Genomic DNA, 25,031 nt, shown 5'->3' with positions numbered 1-25,031 from the left:
TTTCAGATCACTAATACAAAGCTGCAGACAATGCAGCTAGCCAGGTACAGATTTATGAGGCTCATTGACTTCTGTTGCAGAAATCTGCTGCCACTATATGGAATATCGCACTGTCTATTTTTATTCAGCAGAGAATTAGTATGAATCTCAGTTCTTTCTCCCCCATGCCCTGAAAAACCTGGATGGCTTTCTGTTAAACAAAAAAAAAAAGTAAAAAAAAAAAAAAAAAATCAATGTTTGACCCATCTCTGAGTTCCCTTTTGACAATCCACTTCCCTGTGCTGAAATTTAGTATATGTAATAAGCTTGTTAAAACTGCCACTTTCCAAAACAGGGAAGTTGCAAAGGAATTTAGCATTCTTCTTAAATAAGGTACGTTTTGACTGAATGTGGAATGCAACAGACTTAGATACTCATTTCCTGCATACATTTTTCAAGAAGCAAATCGAGGGAATGAAAGCTTTATCTCACACCTTTGCAGAGGTAAACCAGAAAGTTTTGCTTCTTATTAGCAGCTACACTGAATTGCTCCAGCCTGCATATGTTTTTCCACAGAGTCCAACACTAAAACAAGCTGAGAAGTAATTCTGTAGATTTTGCACTCTGAGAATTATCTATCTAGAAACTAATACGTTAGGCTTTCAGATTGTATCTTTCCACAGACCTCCCATAAGTAGAACATCCACCATATAAACAGGCACTAAGTAATTATGAACTCTCATGAAAATTAACCAGCTTTCTAACAGACCGATAAACGACTATGTGAAAGACCAGCTGCTCCTCATACAGACTCTTTCCTCAAGCAGGGTGCAAATGGAGTGTATTTTACTTTGTCTCCAAATTGCAGAATGTCCCAAATAGAAAGCTAATGAGTCAAATCTGTTTATTTAAATGAAGGTGAAAATTCCAGGAAGGTTGATATCTATTCAGCCATCCAACTTTGCTATCTGGAATTGTTACACACTGAACCATTTTGAACTTAGGACGCTGCTGCTTTCTCTTTAATGGTACACTACTATTCAGAAGAGCAAAACAAAGGAAGTTTGGTGAGATTAATTTGCTAGAAGCCTGTAAGTGCTTTTGCTTACGGTTCCATTACCTTCCAGACATTTATTGATTTCCATAAATTATTTATTCCATTATATATTCCACCAAATAGAAGATGCACTCGAGTTCTCCCCTAAAAGCTGCTCATGCTCTTCTCCAGTCTTCAGACACTTCTCTGGTTCTATTTAGTGTCACTTTTACTGCACATTAGTTTGCTAGTTCCCTTGATACACTTTGGTGACAACTGTTTGGACTTGTTGATTTATTTGTAGGCAGAGTTTCCAAGCAGGATTTCATTTGTTCCACTGGAGTTCTCTTTTTACTTACATCCATTACATTCTTATCATGCAGCAGCACACACAGACTTTATTTCTGCTAAATAGAAATAGGATTTGAAGAAAGGCACTTAGTATCTTTGTGATTAATAATTTTATCTTCTTCATCATTTCTTAATGGCCCCTAGTTTCTCTAATGCATTTGTGAAAAAGTTATTTCTATTTTAAAATGCAAACTCAGACCTTTTTGCCATCTCTTGTAACACCTCTTATTTGCTTCTTGCTCTGTGCCATTACAGACTAATATACCTTGATTATCATGGATAAAAACAGCCCATCTCTCCTAAAAAGTAGTAAATTTTAAGTATTTTTGTGCATTTTAGCATTTCCTGCAACTTGCTTTTCATTATACAGTCACCTCCAGCAGGACAAATTCTACAGAACTGCTTTGAATAAGGGTGACACAAAAGCATGCCATGCTAAGGCATTTTGGCAGCCATCTTTCTTGCAAAGTCATTTCAGAATTTAAAACTTTATGAAAGCATATTTTGCAAATCTTTATTATTATTTTGTTTTTATCAGGACCACTTGATGTGCACACTAAGATTGCTGTATCTGATTTTCTAGGGAATAATGCTTCCTCAAAGAAACAGAAAAAGCACACGGGCCAACTTCACCACTTAGCCCCCGCTTATAAAACTTAGACCATCCTGTCATTAGGATATGAAACAAAGATGCTCTGTTTTGAAGGAAATGATTTGCAGAACAATGCTGGTATTTACAAAAATCAGGATTAGAGAATAAACAAATTGTGCAGCTGTTCAGATTGACATGGTTCTACTTAAAAAATCCGAAGACATGAAAAAGACTTCAGGCATTCGCATTTAAAGACAAAGCCTTTCAAATAATTACCTAATGATAGTGTAATTCCTGCTATAGTCAATTAACTATGTTCCACACGCTTGATAAGAGATCTACATTGTTGAATTAAAATAGGAAATCATGTTTGTGTAATGATGCAACTGTAAATTGGAAACATTAAATGTCATTATTTCTTTTGTCCTTAAATGCAGAATGTCTATCATGTAAGTGAGATTCAAGAAAATGAGATGTCTTGGAATTAAATTTAAGGTCTAAATCATGCTGGGATAGATTGATTCTATATCAAGCAGCAGATTTTCATTCTTTTTTACTACTATTTTTTTCCCACAAATTTATCTACCACTTTTTATGCAGAGTTATCTGAAACATCAGCTTCTATTTCCCATAAGCTTCAGCATCTTCCATATAGGCAGAGAAGTTTCAGCATCTTCCATATAGGGAGAGTCTGTATTCCTGGATGAAACGCATCTTACCATAGCTAAATAACGGTATAGTCTTCCTTCCCAAAATAAGAAAAAACATCTCAAATAAGGCAAGCCAGAAGAAGGGTGTGTGCGTGTGTGTAAGAACACACAGGTTTTTATCTCTGCATCACTTGCTGAATTTTCAGACTTCAGCTACTCCATCATCACACATGGTTTAAAGACTGATATATGGAGCTGAGTGTCCAAGAACACAGGTGATAACAGAACAGTAATTGACAAAGCTGACTTGTGAAACAGTACAGAGTATATATACATTGCATGGAAACTGCATCATTTATGGGGTTTGATTAGTTACAGCAGAAGCAAGATTCCCTGATTTTTTTCATTCTCTTCTTTCAGATGAAGTCAGAAACCATAAATTACAGGCACTCCCCCATCATCACCTCTCTCACCACTATGTCATGTAGACAGCGAGCACTGTCTAGACTATACTACAGGCACTGTAGACATCCACACTTTTAATCAATGGTCACTTCTGCTAGCATTTCACAAATACATCCCCTTCCTTTATTTATTTTCTTAATCAAATGTTACTTTTTAATGCAACTGTTTAATCATCCTTTCCCATCCCTCCAATGGAAAACCAATCCAAAAATCTTAGTTCTCATCATCCCCATTCTTGCCCACTTGCATATGTGATCTTAACCTACCTAAAAGTATGTTGCTCTCTACACCAATGTTACCCATCTTGGATGCTAACAAAATTCTTTTCATTAGGATATAATTTTTCTGTGTTATGGTTATCCAGTCCTAACAAGGCATAGGAATATTCTCTACTATATCTATGGACTGGTAAGTGGAAGCAGCAAAAGACAGAGCTCTCCTAGAGCAATGAGTTCACTCTTATTAGCCCATTTCCTCACCACTGAACCTATTTTAACTCCAACATACAGACTCCAACATACAGATCCTGCAGCGCTAGCCTGGGGCACATTCTAGCTTTTCTTTCACTGATTTTTCCATATTTCTTCATGATTAAAATTAAATATATATTTTTATATATACATGAAAGAAGATATATATAGAGACAATAATAGATCTATATCTCTTCTATCTTTATAGATATAAGAAGGAAGATGTATCTATATACGTATCTTCCTTCTTTCATACTCTTTTTTTCTGAGCTCCAGTTGAACATGGAGGACAATACCAGTCAAGAAGTAAGTGAAAACATTTAAAAAAATTAGGCAAACAAACAAACCCAACCTCATCATCAAAATATAAAAACAAAAAAAAAAACGCAAAAGCTACGCTTTATGGTATGGTCAACAAAATACAAGCTCTGACCAGGGACGGGTCCTTGGTATGCCCGTGTCGGGAGGCAGTTAAGAGGCCAGAGTACCTGCACCATTTGTAAAAAACAGGTGGCCTGGTAAAAGGCAAAGCTGCACTTTCAGGGCCTGGCCAGCATTGAGGAGGGCCATGGTCCAATTAACCAAATCATAAGCAAGAAAGCATTCTCAGGAGAAAGAGTACTTATTTCTTTCATCCACACTTCAGATCGTGACTATTTGTAATTCAGCAACAGAACTGATCTACATGTTAAAAAAATCCATGCACCAAGCATGTGCTCCCTAAAATGGAAGTTTGTTAACCGCTAGTTTTGTCAAACCCTAACAAGTCTGGCTAGTGGAAGAGACAACAGCAGAATATGTATTCTTCTCTGGAACCAGAAATAAATTAGTCTTCAACTAATACTTCTTTATGAATGGCACCATAACACCCGGTGCCATGTGGCACCCCTCACCAACCAGCCTTTCCTCTCCCCAGACTCCTACAAGCCCTATTCCCACCTGAACCGAATTTCCCCCACCATCTTTGACTAGCGACACTGGCTAAGTCTGAAAGTCAGTGTGCTTTAACAAAAAACACACACTGAAAATAAACATCATGCTTATCACACCTATACAAAATTTAGGTTTCCCAGATGCTCCTCCCCTCCAAAATTTGAACTGCATTGAAACTACCATGGAAGCAAACTAAGTTAGAATGGAAAAAACAAGACAGCACAGCTTAAGAAACAAGGGCAAGCAGTACAGTATTTGCACTGCGTCACTGCAGTTGCTGGTGTAATTAAAATCACAGAAGCATTTAAATGACTTGCTCATTTAGACTGCAGAGAAAGCAGAAGTTCACATCGAAATGGAGTGGACTAATCAGAGTGATAGGTAGGTTGTACATCCTAGAGCTGTACTCATCCAATTTTCATTCTACATCTCCGGGGCAAGGTCTTTGTGTGCACAATGCAAGAAATATAATTAAGGGAAAACCACAGAAGACTAGGGTTTGTAGGTTTGGGTTTTTGTTAAAGAAATTTTGCTTACATTTTTTTCCTTGCTATTCAAATGCTGGAGGGACAAATGTTATTTGGCCACACCAAATGTTACTCAAATTCAAAAGGTCATCTTCCTTCTCACAATAACTTGTCACCCATTTCTCATTTTCACGTGCTTAAGGCTTAATGCACAAGTTAAACGTTTCCCTTTGTAACCTAGCTTTTATAGCATTAGTTTATTCCACAATTGTATTTTTCAGTCAGTGCCCTGTATTACACATGGAGAAAACTAGTCACAGTAGCAATGAAAGAGATGGAGACAGCACCACTCCATGAAATCAACTGTGAGTTTACTTTCTCAGTGGGCAACAATTTACTGATTTTTTTTTTCCAGCAGAATTTAGTTTGTATCGACCTATAGAGCTCAATTCAAGCAAAATCCTGCTTAAGTGATGCAGAACCCCTTTTTAAGTATTGTCTATTAAAAACCTGTACTGATGATATACAGTACCTGTTTCTAATCTCAGTTTTGATTAATTAAAACTTTGGTTCAACGGTATTTACAGAACTCAGTTAATATACACAAAACTGTGAAATGCAAACCGGCACTTTACTTTCAGTATGGCAAAGAGGGTGCGGAAGTAGAATCTTTGGGACCAGTGGATACATTCACTTCCAAATTCGAGGTTTAGCCTGGCATCTAAATCTTCTGTCCCTTTACTTTCCTTGCCTTGCAATTTTCTTATGCTTCAGCTGTGGGAATTTATCTATTCAGCTTGGGCAGGGAAAGCAAGAACCCTCTCCTACCCCTACAAAAATCACAGCTCATTTCTTCCCCAACCCCTCCCCCCGCCCTTTTCTTTTCTTTCCTTCTGAAGTCATGGTACCTTGCATGCAACAGAACCGAAGCAGTAATAAGAGGATGCCTGTTTATTAAACTAATTTTCTGAATCAGAACTTTAAAGCTCCTGTTGGATCACATAAACACAACAGAAGAGAGCATTTACTGTAAAGAAGCATTAGCCTCCTGAGGATTCACCACGTTTATGTAAATCCCTTTCTCTCTAACACTTCCATGCTCAGTTGTCATTTACCAATCAATATCCAGCCTCCTCCATTACACATTACCATACTATCAAGAGCACATCGTGTCTGTTCAGCATTGTGGAGACAGATGGTTCTTCTCAACTTATTTTTAATGACTTCAGGTCAATTCTAGTTTAAATGGAAGGGCATTTCTGTTAACTTTTGGTAGGAGCAAAATAGATGTTTAAAGTCTGCCCTGCTTCCAGATTGTCACCAAGTAGAATGGGACTAAAATCTCTCTGTAGTCCTGAAATATACAGTTTTTTGAAGTCCATAAAAACTTTACCATTTACTTCAGTGGTTCGGAAAAAACTCCATGGTTTTACAGCTTATGCCCCTCCATATACATTACTGGAAGAAGGCAATGTTTGGCATATGCTGGTTCAAGATCAAGTCACAGGACTCAAAAGTTAAATATACAAAACACTGTCATTACCATTTAATTTTTACATGTTCTTAGGTAAAGAGTAGATCCCTGAAATGATGCACCACACTTGTTAATCACTATACTTCAAGAGGTAGCTGTAGTACTACAGGCAAAACCCAGCCAAATGATGCTTTCAAGACTGAAAAATAGCCAATGTCACAAAGAAACACTGTAATTTGGCTGTTAAGCTGTTGGAATGAGAGAGCAGTTACCTGTTAAAGACCTACTATCTGTATGCCACCTACCATACAAAAAAGGCAAGTGTACCTTACAAAAAGCAGCCACGAACTGAATTGTTACAGTCAGGATTAGATCAGCTGTCCACAGCTCCAGGGTAGCTGACACCTCCTCCAGCAGGAAAGGACTTTACAACAGTTCTACCCATAGCTGACCAGTCCCAAGTTGCTTAAGACTTAATAAAAAAAATAAGAGTGCTTTCAATCTAGTAAAAACGGATGAGATAGGATGGTAAATCTAAGAAAATGCACAAGTTGTGTGATAGATGAAACATAAGAAAACTAGCTGATACATGCAAGTACCACCAGGCAAGGCTGCAAAACCATGTTTATAATTTTAGAAGTGACATACCAACATTAAGCCCATCCTCTCCATCCACTGGTTTACAGCCCCGAGTCATCATTCCTTGACATAAAGGTGTTAGAACTAGAGACATTTTAGATTTATCTATACCTAAATATGGTTTTAAATAGGGTTTTCTCTCCTGCAGCTGCTGATGCTAGAAGCCAAATTAAAAGAATGTCATCAGCCCTTCCATGTTTTTCCTTGTTATATTCATTCCCAGCTAATTCAAACAACAGACTCTGGAACTAACAATATTTATTTTTTTAACCCATTTCTCTGCACAGGCAGTGAAAAGCAGTATTCACTTGCATCATCTTTTTTTGAGGCTCACACTTCTGACTTGCTCTCATATATTGGCAGGTGGAAACAACTTAGACAAAGAGCTCTCAGTTTTATTGCTGCAGAGAGTGCAGTATTAATCATTAATTTTTCCCTAAAATTACTCCTGAATTAGCACAAAAGTTTTTTAAAGCAGTGGTAAAGATTTAACTTGTGAAAAAAAAAGAACAACAGAACCAAACAGTATTTTTAACAAGTACTTGAAATACAAGGAAGGGCAGTACATGGTTACACTGAGAATTTAATGTGGTAAAATCTCAATACTTGGTCAAAACCAGAAGCAATCTAAAACTGACTTGTTCCTAGAAAGAACTGGAGTTAAGTACAGATGACACCAATAATGTTAAAAAATAATCACAATGAAGCATTCAGTGGAAGCATTTCGGTAACAGAGAGGACAATTGTGATGCACATAATTTGATTACTCTGTTAAACATTACAGCACGCTGTGGTTATAGTTGCCTTTCTTGGATTTGCCAGTAGTTTAACTCACCCCCTCCGAGTATATCTCTGACAGGTCTCTGTATTTCTTGATACCAAAACTTACTGATTGCTGCACAGTTTAAGGAAGTCAAACCTGTAATAGCTGCATAACTGACGCGATGCCCCATCTGCCTGAATGATGAGAGATACCAGAGCAACTAACAGATTACACACACAAAGGCTTACTTTGTATGCTTCTGCACGCCTGGTGCACAGGAGAGATTATAACCTGTTAGTCCAGTGACACATTCTCCAAGGACAGCATTGTAAAATGGCCAAAATGCTCGAAGCAAAATTTCATTTTTTTAAATCAGAAAGTGTGAAAGGGAGATCATTGCCAGGAGGCAAGGGGTACTTCAGAATAGAGCTCTAGAAAAGTGATTTCATTTATAAAATCAAGACAGAAGACTTCCAACAAGTTCTACAGGGAGATGTATTTTTTAATAGAGACATGTAAGTCCCCAAGTGCACAAAACAGGCTTGGAGAGAAGGCTCAGGGAAACCTTTTGCCTTATCCAAAACAAAGAATGTTTTAAATATGCTGAATCAAAAACTCCCTGGATGTGTGCATCCTGTCTATGACATTGGCTTGGATGATCTATCAGTACATTACCATCACAACCAAAGGAGACTTGTAGGTAAACCAGAAAAACATCTGAGCCACCAGAAAATGATCACAATCTGCATATCATCCACCTAAAATTTATAGATCCCAACAAGCTTATCAAGAAGAGTGGGAAGCATGACGAAAAGTCTCAGCTTTGTTTTAAAATCTTCAAAGGTTTCATCTAGTTTTCCTACCATGGGCCACAGTTTTTCAAAATTAGCTTTACAATAAATAGGCTTCACCAGCAAAGCCTGCTCATATGTTTAGTTCTTGTCCCACTTGTGTCCCAGTGCACCTCTTGCAGCCATTCACTGGCCCCACGCCAGCAGCAATAACAATTGCTTTGTGGAGCAAAATAGGATCAAGGAAGCAAGTTCAGTTAAGATTTTGCCTTCCCCTCAAAAATACCATAAGTCACAAACCAGCCAACCACCATCTGACTGCTGTATAGTGACCCAACACAGTCCCAGAAACATCCCTACCAGTGCAAAACACTAAGTGGGAACAAGCAGCCAAAACAGACAAAATTATTTAAAATGGTTTCAATCCCACCAAATGTACTACGCCACCACATTCAGATGGATGAAAGAGTTTGGCTTGTCAAAGTAAATGCAATGTCTTTAAAACCATTAGAAAAATATCAAATTAGAACTAAATTTTGAATTATCAAAATGTCAGCCATATTACAGTTGACCATTAACACAGATGCCATTAATAATACAAATAAAATTACTTTTAACAGTGAAGTCAATTCAAGCTTTAAACTATTTCCTTTAACATGAAGAGGTTGGGGTTTTTGTTTGAGTTTCTTTGTGTTTTTTGCTTCCCCTCTTTTTTTCTGTCTTTTGTAAATAATACAATAAAAAGTCATAACGGAATAAAAAAAACCTCTACGGATTTTAAAATTTCAGTATCAGCAACATCCCCAAATGCAATTGCCTGCTCAATTTACAACCACAGCCATGCAGGTTAAATGCCTAATTCCTTGTTGTCTAAATATTTAGACATGAAAATCTTCTTGATAACCTAAATTTAATAAGCAGAAACAATATATTGATTCCTTGGCTCAATAATTATTGATTTTATATACAAAATTTGTTTTGATAAACAGACATAGCACTTCTCTATTAAATAAGTGATGGCGTAGCATTTGCATCCGGGATTATTTAGGTCATAATTAAAATTAATTTTTAAATGTTCAATTTATTTTCAATAAAAATACAGCAAGGCGTAAAAACATCCTTAGGTAGTGAATAAGAAATGCATAATTTACCATTTTTAAAGAGCTCGCTTTGAAGGAAATAATAGAGGTACAAAAGGAAAACAGGATTTGAATCAATAGCTTAATCAAGGGTTCCTCCTTACTGATTTCAGTCATGATTTAATCATGATTAAACAGGTTATTTAAATCAAGTCTCCATGCTGTGAAAATAAAATTCAGTTCAGTAACCATGTCCCCACACCTCCCCAATTCCCAGGGCAAAGCCTGAGAAGTGATGGCAAAATAAAATATAGGGCTGTGCTCAATACTGTAATCACAGGTACATTTATTTCGGGAATTCTGCAAATGGCTTTCTTTATGATGTTTGTTACTGGATCAATTCCCAGCTTATAGAGAAGTCCTGTTACTTTCCAGTTGTAAATCTAACACTCAGCTAGGAGTTTGTGGATTTTGTCATTAAATACACCGGAGAACAGAAGCCATTCTAAATAACAAAAATGATGAGAAATACCTGCCCTTGGTGAAGGATACACATCAGCCCCACTTCTTACAAAACAGATTGGAATGACAGAAGTTTTTTAAGATACCAAAAAAAAATAGAAAAAAAAAAAAACCAACCCAAAAAACCAAGAGAGAGAATCAAGAACTCTGGGTTATGGTAGTGAGCCAATTCCCAAGCTCATTCTGCCTCTAGCCAGAACAGATTTTGGGGGTTTCTTGTTTACAGGGGTTTGTTTCTCCTAAAAATCTAAGCCTCAAACTTAAATATTACCAACACGAGAGTAGCTCTACTAGGTAACTCCAGCCAAGTATGCTTTTTCTGTAACTTTACATGTAATGAATTTTATAAGAAAGAGGTCAAAAAAACGAGCCTACATGAAAGCAGGAAGACTAGCACTTGAGCTTCAGCTCAGACTAGTGAGTCGTATCTCATCGTCTATGTTCTGGCACACAGAGGAAATCACATTTCACTTAAGTCATAACAACTCTCCTGCTGTAGCATGGCATAGGCAACTGCCTGCTGCTAGCTATTCCTTGGACTTGTCATTCTGAATTGTATCTGTCTGTCCAGTTCCCCAGAAGACAGATTCCTCAGAAAGGATCAAGTGACACGCGGTTTCAAAGTGTGACACACCAGCTATATTAGCTGAAGAAATGGTTCTGTAAGAAATACAGACACACACAAACTTTTATCGGTAAATAACACAATCAGAGTGTCATTCCATAAAATTCTGCCTTAGCATTTTCTCAACACGTTGTTTTCAATAAGATATGCAATAATATAGCAGAAGCATCCCATTTCCAGTGCATCAAGTAAAAATTTTCCATTTGCCCCTTTTGTTCTTCCACAGCCTTAATTCATCTAGCATGCAGGAACTGTACTAAATTAGGTCCTGGGACATTCCAAATTACCGTCAGTAAATTATCTTCCTGTCATAGGAGCTAATTTAACCATCTTAGATTGCTTCAGATAATTTGCAATTCTTAACTATTAACCATTAACAAGTCTCCTAATTTAACATGAAATGTCTCTGTTATTAATCTAAATAGTCAAACCCTCTAACAGTGACCTTCCCAAATCTGTAACTGTAACACCTTGGTGCCCAGACTGAAAATTTCAAATCAAGGGCGATAATTCCTCCCCACCTCCTTTCCCTCCGTGGTATGAACAGTAATGTCGGGGGACTAAATCACAGACAATTGCCTTAAGCCTCTGTTTGCAGAGTTCCTGTAAGGGTCTGCTGCCAAGACACACGGTGCGCACAGCCTCACAGGAGAAAATCTGGATTACTGATTTCATTCCTCCACACTCTCAAATTCCTCTTCTTCTGTGAGACTGAGGATACAGAAGCATCAGTATTTCACCAGAATGATCGCTCAGTCAGTCTGGGTTATAGTTACACAACACGACGATAGATCAAGCAACAACTGAGTTCACTGCAAAATTCAAGCACAGTTTCTTAATTAAACTTGAGCTTTAAAATACTAATGGTCTGTATTAAGTATTTAATACTACAGCCTTTCAAAAGTTTTGCCTGGAATTACCTAAAACACACTGCTTGTTGCTAATTTCACTTCTGGGGCAACATACTCCGAGACACCACAGTGGAAAAGACAGAAAATAAATTGGAAATTGCTATCTCCAACTGAAGAAGGAACTCTGACAGTAGGGAATACTTTTACAAGTTAGTCCCACTGAGAAAACTACTAAAACAAAAAGGTATTAAATACAAGTTAAGGACAGAAAAATCAGATACTCAAGTTGGAAACTGTCCAGGCTAACAGAGTTAAATACCAGCACTTGTATAACGAGTGCCATGGGATTCTTTAAAGATTATTTCAGAATGTGAGTTGTGCTTCTCATCCACAACAAGGAATTTGCAGTAAACAGAGTCTAGTGTTAATTTGGCATTCCCTACTCAATTACTACATGAGTCCAAACCTGCTCTGCTTGGGAAAAATAACAGAACCTGACCATCCAGTAAAAGAATTACTGAAATGCATTGATTCTTCCATCAGAATTCCTCCTTTGGGAAGGTAATTTTTAATTTTTATGGGTACTATGAACCTTTTTTGGAACATACTACTAGGAAAAACAAAAATCAAACTATCATCTAAAATTTGATGGGGTTTGGTGTAGCATAGGCTCATTATAAAAGAGGAAAAAAAACAAGCCAGAGGAGCACTTACTTTCCGCCCCTGACCCCCCTTCCCTCACTCCTATTGAAGGTTGCCCATCTCCCTAGGCTTTGTCCTGCCCCAAATCTCCAGGCACTACTCTTCAAACCTTTTGGCCCACACTCCCAAGCCTCATATTAAGTTATTTCTACCCATCAGGCTCTAAATGCCAACCATATCCTGGCTGCATCAAAAGAAGCGTGGCCAGCAGGTTGAGGGAGGTAATTTTCCCCCTCTACTCCACTCTGGTGAGATCCCACCCGAAGTACTCCATCCGGCTCCGGAGCCCTCAGCACAGGAAAGACATGGACCCATTGGAGCGGGTCCAGCAGAGGGCCACAAAAATGATCAGAGGGATGGAACTTCAACTTTCATGACAAACTCTCAGCAACCAAGGCAGTTCCCCAGCCAAAGACTCAGCAATACTGCAAGTGCCATCGGTTTTCTCTCCACCATCCCTTCTTGCCTGAGGACCCTGGGGAAATGCCTTCTCCCCTCAGGTTCTAGCCCAGCCAGCCTCCGTCACACAGGCAGGGCTCATTCACATCTGAGATGCTCACCTTTTGCTGTTACCTTACCCCATGGCCCCTCTCTGGGAAAGCAAAAAGAAAGCAATTAAGAGATGAGACATTCCTGAGCCTTGTCTTGTTGTATGTACTTCTCTTCCCCTCTCATCCTCCCCATGAGTCAATTCATTCCTCTTGTATTTTGCCGGTATTTACATTTTTACCCACATCAGTACTGAACTCTTTTTTTTTAAACAGTAACGCTCAGCATCTAAAACCAGTGTGTTCTGAGCTCATCAAACTACTGCAGTTTATATAATTTGATTGCCTCCAGTGAATTATTTTAAAAGAAAAAGCTTTCAACATTTTTGATGATATACTGAGCTTTGAGTCTTCAAGTCTGGCATCTAATGTTCACAATGTTTATCTGAATATCAAGTCATACTTTAAAAGCTATATAATAGTAGTAGATGAAGCACCACAGGAAATTGTTTCTATCCTCATACTGTAGCTAAGTTGCTCCATACTAATATGGTTCACAACTTATGGTTCATTTTAACAAATCTCATAAAAATCCTCTGATGTGCTCAAGTCTCCATCAACTATATGACTTAATGATCAATTCATCAAAAGACATCAACAGGATAGTTTAAAAACTGCAGTGGAGGTGGGTAAATGCAGAAACCCCTGTGAGGATATTAGCTGTTTACTACCTTACAATACCAAGGGAATGCTGCATGACACAAAGCAAGTCATCTACACTGCTTTTATTCACTACAAATGCCAAAACTAGCAGTATTTTTACTTTCAGATGCTCAAAACACATTCACCCAGAAGTTAATTACAACAAAAGAGAGCAGTTAGGGGCTCTCTCATTCTCAGTATACAGCTGCCCTAAATGTAAGCTCATTCACCCTGCAATGCTCCCAGCGTAAGGACAGCTGCGTACAGTTGGCATGCAGAAGGCGGCTTCCTGTGTAACCCAGGACTGATCGTGAGTGACCGAGGGCCTCCACGTTTACATTCTATGATACAGGATGTAATTTATATTTCAGACTTTTATGAAGGAACCCCATACAACTGCCCTTCTGCTAACAAACCAGAATAAAACTGTTGAAGTAAGTGCAAAACAGATTAAAGTAACAGTTCAAGCACTAACACTTTAATATTCTGAATGTTACTGTCTTCCCAGAACACCATCTCTGTAACTTGTCACTTACATTACCTGGTGTGGTATGAGCTTGTCAATACCTCACTGAAACGCCAGCCTCAAACCCACTCTGGCCTTCGTTTAGCAGAGTGGTAAGGTCCAAGCATCAAGACTCTTTGGGGCTGCGGAGAAAGACTCCTAACCCTATGCCCGTAAAGCAGCACTACACTGTTACCACAGTCACTATTTCTCCAGAGCTGGCTTTTCTGAATTTGCTCGCTGCAACTAGACCTAGACCCAAAGAATGCGGAACACAGGAGTCCTCTACTCTCGGGTACAACCACTCACTGCCAGGCCAGGGCCACTAAGTAAGATCAAAGATGAAAAGCTTTTAACAGAACGTACTGACAGATACTTGACACTGACAGGCGAATGAGCTGAGATAACTGCTCACAGGTAATCCAATAATGGAAGAAATTTAAGTATTTTGTTAAAAGTTAACAAATAATCATCAGCTCCTCTCCCCAAATAAGGTTTCTGTTAACTTACTGAAGAACAAGACATTTGAATATAATTCTTGACAAGTATTCAGCAGACTGCACAGCCCTGCTATGCTCACAGCAGCCTCAGCAGTTCTCCTCCTGGGATCAACAGTGGAGGTGAAGCACAGCTATTCAAATGCCACCAGAGGTACCTTGCTAAACACAACGTATATAGCAACCAGCCAGTGGCTGCCCTGAATTTCTGTGAATGTGCCACAAACAAGTAACTCTCGCCTTTAAAGTTGCAACTTTAAACTGGGCTCCCCAGTTCAAGAAAGACAGGGAACTGCTGGAGAGGGTCCAGCAAAGGGCAACGAAGATGATTAGGGGACTGGAGCACCTTTCTTATGAGGAAAGGCTGAGGGACTTGGGTCTCTTTAGTCTAGAGAAAAGAAGATTGAGGGGGGATCTTATTAATACATACAAATACTTAAAGGGAGGATGCCAGGGGGATGGGAGCAGTCTTTTTTCAGTGGCGCCCAGTGATAGGACGAGGGGTAATGGGCATAAACTTGAACATAGGAAGTTCCATCTTAACATGAGAAGGAACTTCTTTACTTTGAGGGTAGTGGAGCACTGGAACAGGCTGCCCAGAGAGGTGGTGGAGTCTCCCACTCTGGAGACATTCAAAACCTGCCTGGACACTGTCCTGTGCAACGTGCTGTAGATGACCCTGCTCTGGCAGGGGGGTTGGACTAGATGATCTCCAAAGGTCCCTTCTAACCATTCTGTGATTCTGTGAAATATAATGAAATGCTTAAGTACTAATTCTGAATCTACACCGCTGGGCATAGGTATAGGCTGGTATTTCCCCAGCACTCCTGTATTCCCCCTGCAACCATCCACACACACCTTGATTATGTGCTAGCTCTGACCCTACTCACATGCTCAGGTTTCCATCAGAAGGAAATCCAGACACACAGTGCAGAGATGCGTAACTCAGCCCAACTACCACTGCCTAACTCCTACCACTGAGGCAGGACACAGCCAGAGCTCGGATGGGGCCAGGAGTTCGCACTGCAGAACATTCTTCCTTCAAAAGTAGGTCAGCTTAAATTAAGAAAATTTGCTCTGCAAAACCATGCATCGATTTTTGGGTTTTTTCCAAGACACCGGCAACAATGTTCCCAGTCCCCAGAGTGTCTTGTTTCACTTAAAGGAAAACTTTCTTGTTCCTAAAATTGAAATTACTGTTTCTTCCCTCTCTACCAATAAACATCTAAACCGTCATAATTGTAACACATTAATCTAGTTACTGCAGACTTGCTTTTAGTGAGAGGAGGAGGGAATTTTTTCATCTATCAATTAAGAGGATTCTTAACAAGAACAAAAGTTCATCGTGCAAATAAGAGTTTGGAAATTCAAGTCTCCTAGGATAAATCTTCCTTCACTTCTGGCTTAAGAGCTGCAGAAAACTGAAAGCATAATCCCTGACATTTCACTGTATTTGCAGGACTAAAATGTTTGCCCTGTGGATATGCCAACACTGCAAGTAACTGGGTAGAAGCTAATCACTCTATAGGTTTCATCGTAATTTAAAAATACTCAGAGCACCTCACTAGTACACCCACATAGCAGTATAAATTGGTCTGCTTTGTAAATGGTTTCATCTACCTGTCTGTCAGCAGAGAGATGAAAAAGAATATTGATAGCGTAACTGGGCAGTTATGTAAATTGGACAACTAAACCGATTCCAAATAATCTCTAAGTCTTTTCTCTCCCCACAATAAAATTTATTACTCTTCCCTTCAGTAAACAACCTTTGGAAGCCATGCAATTTTTTGCAGCTGTCACTAGAAAAGTAGTCAAAGAAAATGGAAGATTTTGGAACTTGGTACTCATTCTGTATATTTTTTTTTTCTGATTACTAACAGTTTTTGATGTCACTGTTTCAAAGCTATTTGTTATGCATAAATCTGCTATCTGTTTCTAACACAATGGTTGTAATTTTGTAAATATTTCTCTATTTGACTTTTTATCTTTTTGTTAGCATAAAAATCCCATAACATTTAACTTTTCCCCATAGCAATAATTAAGAGTTTACAACCTCTTATAGATATCATGTCAATACAAACTGGATGTAAAAAAGTCTTAAAGTGAGTGGCAGTAAGTTTTTTAACTAAATTAACCATCTAAGGAAAACGGCTGTAAATACATAAAAAGCTATCAAAGCTTCTTATGAAAAAATACTTTAATCCAAGAACTAGACTGCATAATTAAACAATTCAAGTCTTAGTTATAAACTGATTTTAATTAAAGGCAATCTGACTCATTTTAACTATGCAGAAATTTAAGTCAGACAACATATTTGTATCCTTTTTCTAAAATATCTGTCACTTCTCCAGTGGCTGATCAAACTTGCCAGTGAAAAAATGTTTTGAGTAGGCAACTTGTAATACAGCTATGGTTTATTTCTGTCAGAGGCTGACTGCTGAAGTGTGAAAGAAACTCATTAAAAATCTCTCACTGTGATCCTGCATTGCAAGGAAAAAAAAGAAAGAAAATACTTAATGAAGGGTACACTTAGCCTGGAGCCACATTCATATTCTGCTTTTCATTTTACACTATTTCAGTAAGCAATTAAAAGACAGCAATTAGTCACAGAAACTATTCATACTGGTCATACTGGGAGATTAAAGACGCTAACACTTATTTTATGTTATTATTATGGAAGTAATGAGGGAGATCAAGAATAATACAGCTAACTAAAAAGGAATGATAAAATAAATAGAAGAAGTTCTTACCTTAATCTTAAGACAAGATTCACTGCACATGGAACTTCACTATATTCGTCACTAACAGCCGGCTGAGGCTATTAAAGAAAAATGCAAAAAGCCTTATAATGGAAGCCAAAGGAACAAAAATATCCTGAAATACTTGCCATGCTAACAGTCTGAAGTTAGCATAGAATATTTTACACGTTCTCTAACTCTCAAAAACCTTTGAAACACTTTCAGTAACACAATCTAAAATATAGCTGATACCAGTAAAACTGCCATATTTCAATTACAGAGATACAAATGATATGACCTGCATAAAGCATTGAGTGTAAGAGCTTTTAATCCACCTTGCATCAAAGCTCCAATAACCTATTAAATAATACGCACACAGTGAGAATACCAAGCTACTACTCACATTATTTTTGTGTAACAGCTTTGGTTGTTTAGGAAGTCTTGCATCTACCTGTCTGCAAAGAACTAGTAGCATGTCAAAGTAGGCATCACAGCTCAGAGAGTGTCTTTCACAATGAAAAATCAGGAATATGGGTATCTTTCACACTGTCACTCCTCCCTCACACTATGATACCCTCCCCTGCCCCTCAACTAACATTTATATGGAGTCTCAAGCAAAAGTGTATCATGCATACAGAGTACCTCAGGGTCCTCTACCCTACTTGGCATATTATCACCACTGACAGAAGCCTGTTCAAAGGTTACAGTCAAGTCCCCCCAAAACAAAAACTTGCACCACAAGTCTCATTTGATTGTTTTCCAACAGTTTTTCACACTAAAGCAAATTTAAAAAAAAAGGTTACACAAGACCTATATTTTATTATCTGTGTATTTTAAACAAAAGTTAATGAATATTTGGAAAATTATTTAAACACTAAAAGGGGACTATATTTTTTTCTACTTCAGTAAGTTCCTTCCATTCATATAAACTACTATTATTATTTCTGCATCTTCAACAGACCTGTTACTTCAGTGTATAGGACCGTGCAGCCCAAAGACCAATAGTTGCACACCAAAAGTGACAAGCTGCACTAGTCTCAGTTCCAAGTCATCTTCTGGAGTATTTAGGAAAACAAAAATCAACGGAAGACTTCAAGCAGAAGCTTTGTTATCCTTCATAAAATAAACAACTCGTAATAAAAAAGTTACCTGTACAAACTAAGTTACAAACTGTAGAATTCTCGATTTCTAAGCCATAAAAAGACTGTCTGGTGGAAGTCCTATTTTTTTTTTCTGTACTCAACTTACATAAGACATCTCAGATGCTGAAGAGCTATGTAAACTAGCTCTGCAACGGGAAGACTGGGGTCATCACAGGAGCTAACAGGAGCAAACCTTGCAGGAAGCTATTAGTCTTTTAGAAGATTTCTACGACACCAATGAAAATCAGAGAATCTAAAATTGCAGGTGAAGTGGCAAGGATCACCCACCCAAGGAATAGACATTTTTAAAAGAGCACTTTGGCTGTAAGCCAGTAATCCTATTAAGCAATTATTTATAGCAGCAATGCTTCCCACGTTCGCAGCACAGGGCCATGAAACTCAATACGGTATTTTATTCCTCTGAATTAATCTACTATGCCACGGTACTGAACTATTTTACTGTTTACGGGACGAAGCATTTTAATTACAAGTGATAAAAATCCTAAGAATTAAAAATTATTTGGAGATCTTCTGGCTACTCCGAAACAGCCATCATTACTATAATAAAGTCAGCAGTTTGTGCAATCCAGTTATGAAGATTCATTAAAAACAGCCAAATTACCTATCTTAACCAATTCTCCTGGGCACAAACATAACGTGACTTTAGATTTCCTATCCATTTTATCCAGTGTGTGCTCAAGTTAATTGTTACAGGCCCAATTGCATACAGCTCTATCCTCTCAAGGACTTGCCATACAAGGCTGCAGAACAAACCTCCCGCCTCACTTCACATTTTGAACAACAGAAATTAAAAAGAAATCCCTTCACTCAAACACTTGGGAGAAAAAAAAAAAAGATAAAGACATTTTTACCTCTGTGTTCTCCTCTTCTTTTACTCTTCGTGACTGGAAAACAAGTACAGTGAGATATGAGCTATGCAGCTTTATACATTAAAGATCTAGAAATACTAACAACTAACATCACAGAATCATAGAATCATAGAATGGTTTAGGTTGGAAAAGACCTTGAAGATCATTGAGTTCCACCCCCCCTGCCATAGGCAGCTGCCTCACCACCCTGATAGTGAAAAACTTCTTCCTAATGTTTAATATAAACCTGCCCTCTTCCAGTTTAAAGCCATCCCCTCCCGTCCTATCACTACATGCCCTAGTAAAAAGTCCTTGCCCAGCTCTCCTGTAGGCCCCCTTTAGGGACTGGAAGGCCGCAATAAGATCTCCCCAAAGCCTTCTCTTCTCCAGGCGGAACAGCCCCAACTCTCTCAGCCTCTCCTCATAGGAGAGGTGCTCCAGCCCTCGGATCATCCTCATGGCCCTCCTCTGGACACGCTCCAGCAGGTCCGTATCTTTCTTATGCTGGGGACTCCAGAGCTGGATGCAGTACTCCAGGTGGGGTCTCACCAGAGCCAAGTAGAGGGGCAGAATCACCTCCCTTGACCTGCTGGCCACACTTCTTCTGATGCCGCCCAGGATACGGTTGGCCTTCTGGGCTGCGATCGCACATTGCTGGCTCATGCTGAGCTTCTGGTCTATCAGCACGCCCAGGTCCTTCTCCTCAGGGCTGCTCTCCAGCCATTCCCCACTGAGCCTGTATTTGTGCTTGGGATTGCCCCGACCCAGATGTAGGACCTTGCACTTGGCCTTGTTGAACTGCAGGAGGTTGACTTGGGCCCACCTCTCCAGCCTGTCCAGGTCCCTCAAGACAGAATATCTTGTAGAGTGTACATGTTTTGGCACAAACAAAAGTTACCTTTTCCTGAGAAACAGCAGCTTTGCCTTCCTCACTTTTCTCATCCATTTCATCATCACTCCATTCCCAGTCCCCATCTTCTGTTTTATGGAGGTGACCACTGGAACCTGGTACTCGTCTGACCTACCAAAATATTAAGTGTTCACCATTACACAGACATTTTTAGTCTAACCAGCATTTCTTCGTTATTTTTATTCTATATGCTTTCATTAGTTTGCTGGAGGAGTAACTGGCATATTGGAATAATATCTGGCCTCGGAGTCATCTTTGAGCCAGTGGGAACAGCTAAGCTATGCAAAATTCCTGTAAGGAAACAAGTTTGGATATATTTTACCACTACTTAGGAACAAGCCCAAATAGATGAGAACTGCTTACTATGAACTAGCCCTTGAAATGAAAGGAGGCTATTCAAGGAAGCAGAAGTTACATAGACAAGGTTGCTCTTGGGACACAAGTCTTAAAAACTTTAATTGTTCTGCTAAAAAGCTTCAAAATGTGTAAAGCTTCAAAATTATCCTTATTAAAAAAAAAATAAAAATAAAAGCAGTTGTATGCAGACTGAGAAGGTAGGCAGGCATGCACCACACCAAACTAATTGGGCAAACTCCTGTAGATCAAACAGTCTAATGAGGCTTAAATAGGAGTATGCAGCAGCTAAATCTGACAATCAAACACTCTTCTGATGCCATCTTGCTCTTTTTCAGAGTTTGACAACATGCCTGTTTTCCCCAGATCATGTTCAGCCTATTTGAGCAAAACAAAAGAACATCCAACAATTCTTCCCACACCTTGGTATACATTTATGAGACCCCTGAGACGGCTGGAAGCACAGCACAATAAGCAGCAGCCCCATTGGTGCTTAGATTAGAAGCAGTTTCTCTAATTATTTCACATTACTAAACCAACAAGACACAGTTCCCACTGCACAACTTCAAATGCTCATACAGGTAAGCTCTCCAGCACTCATCTGCTCCCCTCCCTTCCCTTTTGAACACATAAGACTAAACTAGAGGAAAGGGTGAAGTTTCCAGAACCTCAGCACATTGCTGTACCTTCTTCAGTCCTTATGATATTCCCTCCTTACATTTCTTCCCTGCACTTCCCTACTCAGTTTCTCCATATTTTGTACTTGTTTGAAACTGAGAAGAGGGGAAACCTGTGCAGGACACTGGGGGAACATGCTACTCCATCACCTGAGGGACAAATTCTGCACTATTTTCCCAGTTTCCCATACCAAGCTCCTAATGCACCAACCAAGCAGCTCTAGCTGCCTCAAAGCTTGGTACAAGAAACTCGTGTGTGTTTGGGAGGGAAACCAAGCAAAAGTCAACAGAAGCAGTAGCACAGAAATTTTTTACTCAGCTGCAATCAGCCCCAGCACAATCAATGGGCTCGTACTGCCTACATCATCAGGGATTAGCACAGACACAAGGTAATCTAGCAGACAATTTGACTGGTGCTTGTGGATACAATTTATTATTTTTCAAGGAACAGTCCTGATGTAGGCTTTTGTTTAACAGCACAAGCATTTTCCCAACACCTATACACAAACCTATGACAGGACATGAACCACAAGCAAAACCATGCTTTTCAAACAGAATAGAATAGAATGGTTTACAGACACATTCACACACTACATCACGCACTAATCAAAACCTCTTCTGCATCCATTTTCAGTTGTTCTGAAGACTTATTCTAACTAGAATGATTTTAATGGACCTTAATGATGCTGGCAGAGAGTTATCAAAGAAAGCTTTACTGATGAAGATGGAGTGCATTTCAAGTTTTTTAATAGATTGCCTTTTAATAAGCAATAAACAAATGGCTCACGGAAAAGAAAATAAGTTACTGCAAACTAAAATACGGTGTTAAATTAAATACGGTGTTAAATTAAATGATTTTATTGAAAGGTGTCTGAAGGCAGAAAAACAAAAGTTTAGACTTGTACTCTGCTTCAGTGAGACTGATTACCACGAGCATGCATATTCCCAGGGAAGAAATCATAAATTTCAGCTATAGCAAAGTACCCAACCTATTCAACTTTCAAAAATGTGAAGTTGTTGCCTATAACATTTTTTTATTGGTGGGTGTGCATTACTTAGCAAAATAATTTGCACAATTTTTGATTAACAGTGGCTTTGTTCAGACTCAGTTCCAGTTAAAACCACAAAGACTCAGTCACATAGGGAGGGCGTGTATGCTATGCGCAGGACAGAGCAAGAGCTGTACACCACATCTGCAAAGAAATTAATTCTCTTTTCATTCATCATAAATCTGTATAACAGCACATAGTGAATCCAAATATATTATCTTAAATTGCTATGGTAATAGAAACTTATCATAACAGACTTGATACTAGTATAATGCTGCTTCTCTTCAGATTTTTCTAGTGTCTTTTCCAGAGCACATTCATGAAAATGCATATTGGTAGTGACACATGTGAAGTATTTTAGGAGATGGCTAGCATTTTACCATATTCAACTCACATTAATAAAAAGCAAAAATACACCAGAAGAAGTAAAAGAATAAAACCTACATTGTACAGCTAAAGCCTTTTGGGCTTTGAATTTGGCACAGCAACAGAACCAGTTTAAAGGGTTAAGATAAGAAAACTGAGGCAATCTACTAGTTTGCTACCATAGGAAGAGACAACCCCGAGATGTCCAGCAGGGCTGTACCCGGGACCTACCTGGCTGTCCAGTGAGCAGATTCAACCCACCAGCTTGGGAGAAAAACTAGTCTTTTTTTCTTCTATCAACAAGTTTTTTGCAGGATTGGTGGGTTAAATCAGCCCATCTTGAGGTCAAAAAGCAAAGACTGTAAGCAAAGAGTCAGAAACAAAAAGGGCAGTGAAAGGGAAGTTGGATCATCTTGTTTTGGCAGCAGCAATCCCTCAGGATCCTCAAAATCACGTACTCTAAGATGCTTACAATGCAGCATCATGACTGGAGTGCACAATCTGCCACACCAAGTCTCCTCAAGCTTTCATTTGTGTTCCTACAGCTGTGCAGACAACCCAACTGAAAAATTAACATGGAACACAGTTAGCTTGCAGCCAAATCAGCTTTTTAATTTAGCTGATCATGACCTAGCACAAGTGCTAGTGCCTGCAGAAGAAGAAGAGCTGGAACATCATTTTCAGTAGTAGCCCTGATCATCTGTAGTAGGAAAACATTGCAAATTCCCAAGAAGTGATACAGACATAAATATGAACAGGGAGCAAATATATCCAGGCACAGCACACATTTGTCTCCATTCTCTTTCATGGGGATACTAATTTAAGTTCTTTATATGTGTCACACAATCTTTTGTCATTCCATCTTGGTTTTTTCAGCCCAAATACTAGGCTTTCAGTGTTAGGCTCAGTACTTTTTCTTTCCTTCCTACATGCAAATGCTATAAACATATTGTTGACTTTTCAGTATAAAAAATGCCTTTTCCTAAGTATCTTTGCAACTTTTTAATCATGAATTAATTTATGCAATCAATATTACACATCGGTACAGATTTTCCTAGGAAGAAAAAAAGAAGAAAAAAACCTCAAAGTCAAACTACTTGCTTCTAGTACCTTTTTTTAATATGCCACTTTCTCATATAAATACCTCTTTTCTTCATGAAAAAAATATGAATAGCATAATCCTGTTATTTTATGTTCTGAAACAGAAACAGTAGCATAGAAAAACATGTTACAGTGTAGGGATCATCAGTATCAAATATTTAACTGAAAAGGACAATTTTACTTCAGAAAAAAATAATTTGGTATTTTCTCATATCAACATATTATTTGCACTTTCAGAAGGGTTGCATCTAGGATAAGCATTTAAGCATTGTAACGACAATTGCAGAGTTTGGAGACCATGGTAGCACCACATTAGACATTAATCAGCTGCAGGGGTCAGCACCCATTGCAATGTTCATACAGTTTATTAGACCATGATCATCTGTAAGAGTTTAAGAATGGTGACAATCAATCCAGCCAATAAGCTCCAGCATCAACCAGTTTTATCTTTGCTTAGAAAAGAAAAAGTAAGTGTGAAGGCAACCCCTCAGCACTTTATGCATTCCCCCAGTTTCTAGTAATTCTCTTTTCATATTATGTTTGCTTTATCAAGACAAAGATGATTTAAATAATGTCAAAAGTCCTAAGACCTTTTGATAACCACAGGATAAAATTAAAGCAATTTTGTCCCTTAATGAAACAGGTTCTTCTTAAACACTTGGTTTTGGCCACCAACCACCTGTCTTTTGTGCTATCCCAAGTCCTAGTTTGCTAAGAGACAACGTATTTTCTGCTCTAACCTTTTTTCCCCCCCATCTCACAAAACACTGCAGAATTAAAGTGAGCACATTACATTTTTATGAAGGTATGCCAGGTGTCCACACTAAAATCTTCAGAAGACTTCCACTTCCTCACAATCGAGTCGTTCTGACCTTCTGGATTACTCTTGAAGTGTTCATCACAAAGTGTGGTAAAGCTCTATATCCCTTTTGTCCTAAAGGCCTAAACAACCTTCAACGCAGGAAAAACCTTTTCCAGCAAGTACACTAAGGGCTATTATAACAGGCCTGTGAGGAGAGGAAAAGAAAGAGGGGGAAAAAAGGAACAAAGATAAGCAATCACTGAGTGGAGCCGGTGCTGTTCTGTTAGAAATGCACCTTCATCAGGGTGGAAACAAAGAGAGTGTTTCTCTAGGTTACATTCTCACATACATGACTGTTTTGTTTCCTTTCAATTTACAAGAACAGGTGTGCAATACACAGAAGTATTTTGCTGAAGAATAGTTATATACATACATGTACTGA

General features: G+C 38.6%; 1 protein-coding gene across 1 annotated transcript in view; it reads right to left on the bottom strand.

Annotated features, from left to right (window-relative positions):
* STK39 (serine threonine kinase 39) overlaps positions 1–25,031 on the bottom strand; it is a 120,005-nt gene that overhangs the window by 25,137 nt on the left and 69,837 nt on the right. Inside the window, exons 12-16 of the mRNA XM_009894648.1 lie at positions 20,229–20,351; positions 19,326–19,366; positions 19,232–19,246; positions 17,940–17,977; positions 17,332–17,401 (exon numbers count right to left, since the gene is read on the bottom strand). Coding sequence (XP_009892950.1) covers positions 17,332–17,401; positions 17,940–17,977; positions 19,232–19,246; positions 19,326–19,366; positions 20,229–20,351 — 287 coding nt within the window. The remainder of the gene's footprint in view (positions 1–17,331; positions 17,402–17,939; positions 17,978–19,231; positions 19,247–19,325; positions 19,367–20,228; positions 20,352–25,031) is intronic.

Source organism: Charadrius vociferus, unplaced genomic scaffold (genome assembly GCF_000708025.1).
Source record: "Charadrius vociferus isolate BGI_N301 unplaced genomic scaffold, ASM70802v2 scaffold161, whole genome shotgun sequence".
Taxonomy (NCBI): domain Eukaryota; kingdom Metazoa; phylum Chordata; class Aves; order Charadriiformes; family Charadriidae; genus Charadrius; species Charadrius vociferus.
This window is presented reverse-complemented; position numbering and strand designations above follow the sequence as displayed.